Below are 11,039 nucleotides of genomic sequence, written 5' to 3' on the forward strand. Positions count from 1 at the left end.
TTTAATGTTTGTTAGCTGCCGCAGTATCTCATCTGTAGCTGGAGATGTCGCAGCCTGCAGACTGACCCTTCAGGGCTGAGCCCGGTCCTGCCCACCCAGGTCCTTCTATGTTGTCAGGTGTTAGGGTGCCGTTCGGCGCAGCGCCTGACTCCTGTGTCGTCCCTCTGTACTCCCTGTCTCCATCAGCTTGTCTCCCTCCCTTCTCCCCCCTCAGACTGCCAGTGGCACCGCCCAGCACTTCCTCAGTAAACCTGACCCCGGATGTGCACGGCATTGTGGGCGGAAAACTACCTGGGCACTCTATTTTAGCTCTAAAATTTCATTCCTCTGCTGTACATAGTTACAGGTCTTGACATAATGAGAAAAGAACATGTTGGATTCACTTGTTAAGGCTTTAATGATGGTTCATATTTTGTGCTGTTTTGTCTGTGATAGATGAAATGAAGTTGCCCTTTGACATGCCCTTCACAATGCAATGCATATCCTCTGATTATGTGTCTCTCTGAGCCCTCTGCCCTGCCAGTCTGAGGGGTGACCACTTCCATCAGGACCTTCACCCACCTCCCCTGCAATAGTTGGCCATGTTGATGCCTGCCTGCTCTTAAAAGCACTCATTGTGGATAATCTGTGTGAGAACTTGCTTCCCAACTCATCACGTCTTGCAAGTCAGTTCTCAGACATCCAAAATATTCTAGACTGAAACCAAATCAATCTGAAATGTCTGTTGACAAAGTGAAAAAGAAAAAGAAGGTGTGAGTGTTTGTGAAACTTAAGAAGTCGACCATTGAGAGTCAGGTTCTATTTTTGGCACCATCTTGGCTAACGCTAATGTTCCCATGATACCTCACTGTTGCTATGGTAAACCCCCTTATGCGTCCCTGCAACTCTGAAGATCAGCTGCTGTTGACCCACAACTCCCGACTGCCCTGCCCACTGCTCTTCCCCGATAATCTTCCCCTTTCTGTTGCAGATTTTGAATCACTGCTGCCAAACAGTTTTGAGTCTGAAGGACATGTATTCATTGCTCCCAGGTAGCCCTGTGTGTGAATGCTTGGTGTCGTTGACGGTCATCAGTGTTTGGTCTTGTCTTTCGATGCACTGTTGTTTCGGCTCCATGTTCAGCCTTTTTTTTATCTATCATCTGCTTTTTTGAAATACTCCTTTTGTGGTGTCGAGTTGCACTGTGTGGAAGTGGCTGTGTTTCATTTATTAATTTTTCATTTTGAATGGTGTGTTAACTCAGTGGTTCCAAAACTTTTTCACGTCAAGGACCCCTAAACTGACACAAATTAGACCACAAACACCAATCTCAGGTTTTATGATTTATCACTTATGTTTTAATACAGAAAGTGAATGAAACCCCTGACCGAAAATAGTCATAAACGCGGTCCCAGGAACCCACTTTGAAAACCACTGTGTTAACTGAAAGTACTACATTTAAGGAAAATATTTAATCCATCATAACCTTATAATATGAATTGATTTAGCATTTAGCCATTCTCTTTCCTGAGTTAACCTCATTACAACAAAGTGTTGAAGCCACATTAAATCTTCTTTGCCTGCTGCTACTGTGGTGGTGTATGTTTGTATTACCCATTTACAATTAGGGGTTGTTGGTTTGGAAAAATGGATATTGGACAACAAAAGCTACAGTAATCTTTGCATGTGCTGTTTTGTTATCAAACCCTCATGGCCTCCAGCTGCAACCTGAATTCTGAAATACACTGATAGAAATCACTCCTTCATTGAGATGCGTCACAGTCCCAACCACATTTTGTTTTGATCAACATCCATCTCAACATATTGGAATTTAAGCTTTCAAGACACGCATGTATACAGCTTCATACATCCCCACTTTGTGTTGAGTGTCCCTCTGTTAAGGACAGGCAGGCAAGAGTGTAAATATTACACTTCTTTCTCTGAGTTAAAATGCCTTGTCTGTTCCTCAGGGAGTACTGCAATGATCTAGAACTGTCCAACAACAACACTGAGTTCCTGCTAAACTTCATTGCCCTCATGGAGAAGGTGACACCAGACTCCAAACAATGTAAGTTTAATTTCTTTTCCACTCACACTGATTTTAAATTAACTTATTCAAAATTGACTTAAGACCGGCAAATTTATGTTTTTGTTAAACAAATTCAAATAAAATCCATTTGATAAGACCAAAACCAACCATAAATTAATCCCATTGCTAAGTATTGTCTGTTTAGTCAAAGGAAAATGTCAAACCCACACTTGCACAGAGACAGGTTGAGTTTTGTGGATTTACTTGGCTGGAAATTGGTGAAACTGACAAATTTGGGGGGGGGGGAAACATTGTGTTCATATTCACTACAATCGTAAGTGTTTATGTTTGGTTCAATTTTGACCAAAAGTCAACTTGGCGAGTTTTAGATGTGTTCAGGAAGAGAAATCTACATCTGATGTGGATATAACTGACATTCTGTTTGTTTGCACCTTTTTCTGATCATTGCTACCTAAACATGTTTAGGTGACAATTTGCTTCTCCATAACCTGATTCTGGACACCGGCATCATTAGGCAGCTGGTTGAGAAAGTGTGGAAGAATAAAGACTTGAATACGTGAGTATTATTAGGGAACTTTTTTTTAGATTTGACTCTGAATAAGATTTAGATGTGATTTTGGTGGGCACCAGGATAGCTCAGTTCTCTCCCCTTTCCTTTCTTAAGCTGTCCTGTCAATCAAGGCCTAAAAATGCCCCCAAAAATTAATTATAATATAAAATAATAATATAATATAATTATGATAAAAAAATGATTTGATTTTGGTCTCTTTTCTCCATCCTGACGTCTAGATATGGCTTTCTGGCCGTGTTTGCTGCAACAGATGGCGGTGTAACAAGAGTGTTTCCGAACAAGTAAGTGCACTCCTCATCAAGGCTGTGTGTCTGTGAATCTGTTATGTTTCTCACTTTAGTATCTTAAAGTAGTAAGTCGTGAAGACTTCAAATGTTACAGTATAGTGGGAGGCTTGTACATCAGTGATGTACAAGTTCAATGCCTGTCCAATGTGCTCTTAAATCTCAGAGCTGCAGAAACCTGGGAAGAAGACCCTGAGCCGTTTAATGCCAGCTATTACCGCCGCAGTCTGGACAACAAGGGCTACATCTTCAGAGCACCTTATCGAACAGGTGAATGATTCTTCTTTCGGTCTTGGGTTATATATCTCACACTAAGCCTCATAATGTGTAGTGGCCCGTATTTTCTAACCTCCCTCCTGGCTTGTTTCTTTATTTTGTTTCCCTCTTGAAGCCCGGGATGAGCTGCTGAACCCAGATAACGACACCATAGGGATCCTGGTCAGCACGGCTGTGGAGATCACAGTAGGCGGGAAGACCATCAAACCTGCAGGTGGGTTCAGCGCTGAAAGAGGAGACAAAATCCATATAATAATGGATGCAATAGAAAATGTTTTAGAGCATAATTACACGTCTGCGTGCCTATGTCTCTTTTAACTTTGTATGGACATGTTTGTTGGGCCTTTTATTTGCATCTGTCTTTTTGTTTTTTTCTAACTTCTCTTTCTCTCAGTGGTTGGAGTAAAACTAGATCTTGAAGCCTGGACGGATAAGTTCAAGATTCTTGCCAGCAACCATACAGACAACCATCAGGGCTCAAATACAGTAATGAAATATACATTAAAAGTTCATTATATTTACAAGCTTAAGTCTTCAGCAGTATTTCTTAGATGCTCTTTGTTGTTTTCTCTGTGACAGTGTGGACCAAACAGAGGCTGTGAAATGGACTGTGAAGCCAACAGTGAGGTACGTATTTCTGCTAATGTCTGAGCTTTCTGTATTCAGCTCGATCTACTGTATCATAGCACTGTACAGTTTGCACTCCTAATGAACAGCCTATCTTTGCCTCTGCAGGATCTCCTGTGTTATTTAATAGATGATGGTGGATTCCTAATCATGTCTAATCAGAAGGATGACTGGAACAAGGTGGAGTTAATAAATTCATTTTTACACCGACCACTGTTTCTAACTAATCTTTACACTCATATTAACCAATGGTTATTCCCCACAGGTGGGCATGTTCTTCAGTGACGTTGATCCCTACTTGATGTACGCTCTCTACAACAATTCCTTCTACAACCGCAAGCAGTCATTTGACTACCAGTCTGTGTGTGAACGAATGCCAAACAGTGAAGCAGGAGCTGCACCCAGAGGAGTGTTTGTGGTAAGAACAGTAAGAATTAAAATAGTTGATGTCATACGGTGAGATTGATGGATGTGTGATTGAAATATTGATGTCACATTTGTCTCTTTTCGCATGTATCTGCAGCCCACAATTGCCGATTTTGTAAACGTGGCTTGGTGGACATCTGCAGCTGCATGGTGAGACTCCTCAAGCTCAAATGAAGAAGAAAAAACACAGCTGTAACATACAGTACACACATACTGTACCTGATAAAAGAGATTTGATGGATACTCCTAGTGCACAGTACCATTTTCACTGCAAAATACATTGCTGAAACGTGTTACTAATACCCATTTCCTGCTTCCACAGGTCCTTGTTCCAACAGTTTATGTATGGACTGGCTTATCATAGCTGGTTTGTCACAGGTGGGTGCAAACAAGACAATCATTAAATGTTATCTTGGTGTTTTACATGTCTGCATGTAAAGTTGAATGCCTTAGTTCATGCCTTTTTCATGTTAATTAACATCCGTTTCATTAAAGCCATTGCTTAATGAGTTGCTACAAAGCTAATTAAGACACAGCTCCACACAACTCTCTCTGTATTTCTCAGTATGGCTGTGCTTAGAAAATTGTGTTGTCTGGCAATTTTTGTTCTCAGAAAATTGAGCGAAGATAATTACCTCTTCCGGATTGCTCCGGTACCGCAGGAAATTCTGCCGGATGCGTGTATTTTCCGTTTCCTTTTGCTTAAAATTCGCTGGACTATTTTTGACTGCTCCTTAGATCTCTGGAGGGTAAATTGAGACAGCTAGCTAGACTATCTGTCCAATCTGAGTTTTCGCAGAAGCCAGACCCTCCTTCAGCTCGCTTTGGAGGAGGGTCTGGCAAACTGAGACAACAAGAAGATTAACACCTAACAGCACCTCTACAGCGCACTAATCAACACCTTGCACCTTATCTGTTTAATATATAGACAATCATAAAAACTGTCATTTGTGGTTTCATGCGGAAGTTATGGCAACAATTGTTTTTTCTCACAAAATAATAACTGTATTTCACTAAATTGTGAAGTATTTTTGACCACTATTTTGATGCTCTGGTGATGCTGCAGATGAGGTGGATGCAGAAGGAATGGACTCCAAAGAGCGAAGTTGTGTAATGATCCAGACTCAGTACTACTTAAGTAATCTCAGCAACTCCTATTACATACTGCAAGACTGTGGCAACTGCTCCAGGTCGGTACACACACACACACACACACACACACACACACACACACAAACGCACTGTGAGAGAGGCACAGTTAGCAAGATTCATCTTTCTGTCGGAGCTAATAAACTCTGCTGATGATTAAACTGCATCAGCTCTAATGAAACGGTCACATCATTGGCTAAATGAGCCTTGCAAGACTGTCTCATGAATCTCGCTGATCCATTAGCAAATGAGATTGTGATGTAAGCAAGCAGAGGGGGGTTGTTGACTCTCTCTCTCTCTCTCTCACACTCTCTCTCTCTGCAGGCTGATTCATGCCAAGAAGATAAACAACACCAACTTGCTGTTTGTGGTGGCAGAGAAGATGCCATGCAACACCTGCGAGATAGAGAAGCTGTCCCAGGAGGAGGAGGAGTGTATCCTTTTTCACATTGTACACCAGCTGGCAGAAGAGAAGACATACTAGATTACATCTCCGTATTACCATACCTGTGAAAACGCAGATGTGTCACATTCATTTCAAGGTTATTTTTATCATGGTGGCGTGAATCATGATCAGTCATTTAACATCTGTAGGGCTGCGTGAGTAATCAGGGTGTGGGTGGATGATGAAACATTGCAACAACAAAAAAAAAAGACAGACAAAAGCCGAAATTCTAAGCATTTTTACTTTTCCTTAATTGAGTCCATTTGCAGTCAAGGAGGAAAATCCATGTGAAGAACTGACCGTGGCCCGCTATCGAAAAGGACCCTCCACCTGCTATGACAACAACATCTCTGTAAGATTTTTCAGCACATTTATTCAAATACAAATAAACTGAGTTTGTAAAAATGTAATTTTAGGGAACATAATGTTCATGGAATAGAATCTGATAAAAGTCACAAACTAATCTAAGAATCATGAATAGGACATTAGTGCATATAGGTAATGGTAGTGGGTAATAAGCACTGACTTTCAGCAGAATCATATTGTGACAATTAGATCTTTTAATTATATTGTTTCATTTCTCCTGTCCAAAATAAGGATTCTGAGCAACAGTGAGACACAGTTGATTATTTTGAAAATGTAATATGTATTTTGTATGTAATTTTGCAAACATTAACTATATAGAGTACAGGCACACAGTGTGAGAGAGCACAGGCAGTTTTTAGTTTACCTTGAAGTTTATGACAACTGTAGTTCTTTATCTTTAAGGGAATAGTAAGACATATCTTGTTGAGAGTTAGGTGTGAAGACTGACACCACTCTGGAGGCTTGTCATCACGTGGAGATTGCTAGGCAACCAGCTGAGAGTCACTGTAGTGAGTCACTGTATTCACTATACAGTGCACTACATTTACTGTCCACCATTTTATTTCAGTGTCCAAATTCTGAGTTCATTGTGAAGTTGATCCTCTATGTAGTGCCTTCACTAATTCTACAGTGAAACAATAAAAGTAGAGTTCAAAACATCTGCTCTTTTTTGCTAACAGCCCCACTCCAGATTTTATTGATGCTAAAATTACAATTGAGCATCATTGATTACGCAAAATGATGATAATGATAAGTTTCTGAAATCTCAATTTAATGCACGCTGTTGAGTGTCTATTATATAGAGAGCAGTGAATGAGTGAACAAGGGAGTGATTTTTGACAAGATAAGAACTCATTTAATTTGTGATCTTGAAGTTTGCTGGTAAGCGAATTTAACAGACAGACATGAATATGGCATCAATCTTATCATTTAACTCTTGGCAAGAAAGAAAATAAATATGTCTCTCAAAATATCAAACTATTCCTTAAAGAATCCCAAACTTAAATTTAAACAGAAAATTGTGCAAGAGAGAAAGTCTACTTTCCTCTCATCAGTTTCTTATTAAACAAAATGGTTTTGCACATGGACAGAATGAAACAAAAAAGATAAATACATAGTTAGTTGATATGTTTGATAAGTAAGAAAGCATAAGTCATACTTTTTTTTTTCCACTAGCATGCATTATCAAAACACACCTCTGATGCACTAGATGTGTACTCACAGCTTCAGTTTTCCCTCTACAGGAGAACACATCAGACTGTGGACGGGGCCACTCCTTCCGTCCGTCCCTCTACACCTTACTCCTCATCCAGCTGCTTCTGCTTTATCCGGCCATTAGCCCCCACTTTCACTCTCTACTACATTAATTACATTTTCCCTCCACTTGCCCTCCTTTTAGCCCTCCCGACTTTCTTTCCTGACCCAAATGCCTCCGACCCCACCTCCATGCCCCTATGCCCTCCCCCCAATATAGTCATAGGTAATAATGGGACTTCCCTTCACGGCAAGTTGGAAGCCCTGAGTGTCGCGCTACCCAGCTCGCTTCAGTTTGTGTCACTTAGCGACAACTGCCGGACATTTGTGTCCTCAGCCAGTTAGCCTTCATTTGAAGGAGGAGTGGTGGGGCTGGACCACCTGGATCATAAGAGGCAACGTCAGAAAAGAGAAAACAACACACCCCCCCCCCCCCCCCTCCTCCTCCCCATTGCCCCTCCCCCCCCCCCCCCCACCCACCACCACCACCTCCACCATCTAGAGAAGGGACGGGAAAGAGGACAGGCCGATGTCCTTGTTACAGACCTCCCATATCTTACAGACTGGAGAGTTGAAGTTGTCTGTCCGCCTTCACCTCTTTCCGTTTGACAGTCGGTGGGACTTCTCCTTCTTCTTCTCTCCTCCATCTCAGAGTCTCACTGCTCTGTCATTCGCCTCTTATAAGAGGCTGTGGGCCATTCAGCCAGTTATAGCCACCATAAAAGAAAACAACAGGAAAAAAATATTGTCAAGTATTCAAAATGTCAAGTATAAACCGCTGAAGTAATGAGTATTCCAAACATAACAGCATATTTAGGTTGAATTTAAAAAGGAAGGTGTTAAGTGTTTGTTTAAAAAGACATTAATTCATTTATGCACTATACTTGCCAAAATGAGATAGACTTTAATGTGGTCTTATTTTTTATAGCCAAAACAGGAGGAGGAAATGACTTCTGATTTAGATGTGGGATAAACCATGAGAGGAAGAGGAGACACTCAGAAACTGAATGCTGATTCATTTGTGTAACGCCTAATTACAGATTAACGCTTTTAAAAAACGTCCACTGGGGATTATTGTAATTACATGATGGTAATCGCATTTCTTGAAGTACTTTCCTCACATTTAGTATTTAAGGGGAGCGCTATCTGGCTTACACAATAGTGACAGCTGTAACATGTGAATCAGTGTTCGGTCACTGCAGATTCAGAGCATCGTTGATGTTGTGTGTTATTCTCCTTTATGATCAATCAACCATTCCGACCTCTGGTTTTGGACTGATGTTAGAAAAAAAAAAAAATCCCTGTGCTCTGATGCGAAAGCTCACCTCTGCCAATCCTCATGAGGCTTCTCCAGTAACCTCTACTAACACTCCTAATCATGATTTGTATGTGTGCTTTATTTCTGCTCACACAAAAAAAACACACTGAGATCTCTGCCTCATGACCGTCTCATAGTTCCGGGTGGGTTTTTCTTCTTCTTTTTCTAGGCTTGTAATACCTTTGACTGATGCTGTTTAAACTTTAAAACCATTCGCTGCTGGGGGCTAGGGGCTTATCAACATTTCCAACAAAAGTGCAGAAGAGGCAACTAAATATGGTGATCACGTGCAGTAGTAGTCTGGTTGTAATCCGTAACAGTTCATCATTTTGATCATTACGATGTGTGAAAAGTCATTTAGACTCCCATGTTTAGGAGCCGCTCTGTTTCATAGTGCCTTGATGCACTTTGTTTTGGACCACATCGGCTGTAAAAGAGTAGAGCTACTGTATAGTACCTTTATAAAGCATCCATCTTTGAGGCTTTGGATAACACAGGACCCTGTGAGACTAAGGCTGTCAGCTATAGAAATAGCTTCATACAGAGCCATTGCTCTGACCGCCTAAGACTTAATGTATTTGGCCTCTCGGCTGTGGATGCTCCAGAGTCACCTGACTGCCATTATATGGAGTTACTATACTGTTCCTTTACAAAGCCATGTATAGAGCTATGATACACTATCAGTATACAGCGACTTAACTGGCCATAGAGTGTTTTTAGGGCCACCTGACTGCTATAGTTCTGCCTGTGTGTGTGTGTGTGTGTGTGTGTGTGTGTGTGTGTGTGTGTTTGCGTGTGCGTGCGTGCGTTTGCGTTAATAGCACTTAAAGGGAATGTCTTAAAAATGAGTTGTGGACTGTTTGAAGAGATGACAGTTGTGGTATCATAGTTGTTTTTTCTTGTTCCTATGTTGTTACTGACACAATACAGTGTTGTGGAGGAAAAAAAGGGACTGAAACAAAAATAATCCATCTTTAGCCGTCCGTCTGCCTAAATGTTAATCTTAGGGAGCAGAGGCGTCCGAAAGAATGTGTAGTTCATCAGTGTTTTCTGCTTCAAATGAAACATAGTTAACAAAGCCTCTATAAATGCCTTAGTGTTACACAGTATACAGAGCTCTGATACCTTTCCTTCCCTCATGTACACTCAAACAAAAACAAATAGATCCTCAAACAAATAGATCACTCCCCTGGGTTTTCTTGGTGTTCTCCAGTAAGTATAGTGAGCTTTTAATTTTTGCGTCTTTGAATGGTCTGTTATTGACCAATGCCTGTTTTGATTAAATGCTCGAAAGCCAAGTGGGAGTTTTTAAATTTCAAAAAGCCGCCGACCTTTGATGTCCACATCCACCCAAACCTCACTGTATTGCTCAGGTGGGACGACTCACGCAACAATTGGAACCTTAACTACACACTCTGTACAGTTGTTGGTACTTTTTGATGTGACAAACAGGCTGGCACAGTAACTGCAGCACGGCTCCGAACAAATCTGACTCAGAAAAACAAAAGACTGTTAAAAAAAAATGTAAAAGAAGTACTTCCAATTCGGATCCATTCAGTGTTGAGTACCTACTGGGTCATCTGATGCCAGATGCAGTTTTACTTTTCTGGCACTTGTTTGTCTCTGTTCTGTGCCATTTAATTCTGTCTGTATTTCCCTTTTTCCACTGTCTGTAAATGAGCGCTACACGTGCCTGTGGAAATGTACCCCCTGCAACGTCCTCTCTTTTCCTGGCTCTGTACGCTTACAGTCCTCACAACTAAACTAAATATGTAGGCCTATAGTTTTTTGCACCTGCACCAAGACATTTGGCACAACACACCTATAAGCAAACATGTAATGACACTTATTCATGCCCAGCTGGGAGATGTCAAGCACCAGGCAGAAGTAAGCCAAGGACGTCACTTCCTAGGTGTTTGTTTTGGTGAGCGGGTGGAATATCAGAGGCAAAGTCAGGGAGTGGGTCTCCACAGAGCAGCACGGGCTGTCCAACGGAAGGTCACGGAGGAATCATGTAGTGACGTCTGTGTGTGCATCCTGACAAGAGAAAAAAAAAAAAAGTCTTCTGAAGGAAACACACGTCTGATATCTGTGGTTTGACAAATTTACTTTTGCCAACAAAAAAAAAATCAAAAAAAAATATATAGAAAATTGGACCAGCTTGGGGATGATGAGAGGGAGGGGGTCAGCTTTAGGACAGGACCCTTAAATAAGTAGGGGATGGTTTTCATAAAGCCTCTTGCCCCCTCCCGTCCCGACCCTTGCTGCATCTGTGTTGGTGCGTCTCTATGGGA

General features: G+C 41.3%; 1 protein-coding gene across 4 annotated transcripts in view; it reads left to right on the forward strand.

Annotated features, from left to right (window-relative positions):
* Window positions 1-10,863, forward strand: part of cacna2d2a (calcium channel, voltage-dependent, alpha 2/delta subunit 2a) — a 145,859-nt gene extending 134,996 nt beyond the window's left edge. For all 4 annotated transcript variants that reach the window (XM_032514824.1, XM_032514825.1, XM_032514826.1 and 1 more), the window contains 16 exons: window positions 971-1,031; window positions 1,950-2,047; window positions 2,495-2,585; window positions 2,819-2,881; window positions 3,051-3,154; window positions 3,276-3,374; window positions 3,555-3,646; window positions 3,740-3,787; window positions 3,896-3,967; window positions 4,053-4,205; window positions 4,311-4,363; window positions 4,536-4,591; window positions 5,280-5,403; window positions 5,687-5,796; window positions 6,077-6,159; window positions 7,418-10,863. In XM_032514824.1, coding sequence (XP_032370715.1) covers window positions 971-1,031; window positions 1,950-2,047; window positions 2,495-2,585; window positions 2,819-2,881; window positions 3,051-3,154; window positions 3,276-3,374; window positions 3,555-3,646; window positions 3,740-3,787; window positions 3,896-3,967; window positions 4,053-4,205; window positions 4,311-4,363; window positions 4,536-4,591; window positions 5,280-5,403; window positions 5,687-5,796; window positions 6,077-6,159; window positions 7,418-7,540 — 1,430 coding nt within the window. In that variant the 3' untranslated portion in view covers window positions 7,541-10,863. The remainder of the gene's footprint in view (window positions 1-970; window positions 1,032-1,949; window positions 2,048-2,494; window positions 2,586-2,818; window positions 2,882-3,050; window positions 3,155-3,275; window positions 3,375-3,554; window positions 3,647-3,739; window positions 3,788-3,895; window positions 3,968-4,052; window positions 4,206-4,310; window positions 4,364-4,535; window positions 4,592-5,279; window positions 5,404-5,686; window positions 5,797-6,076; window positions 6,160-7,417) is intronic.
* The last annotated feature ends 176 nt before the right edge of the window (window positions 10,864-11,039 follow it).

Source organism: Etheostoma spectabile, chromosome 4, assembly GCF_008692095.1.
Source record: "Etheostoma spectabile isolate EspeVRDwgs_2016 chromosome 4, UIUC_Espe_1.0, whole genome shotgun sequence".
NCBI lineage: Eukaryota > Metazoa > Chordata > Actinopteri > Perciformes > Percidae > Etheostoma > Etheostoma spectabile.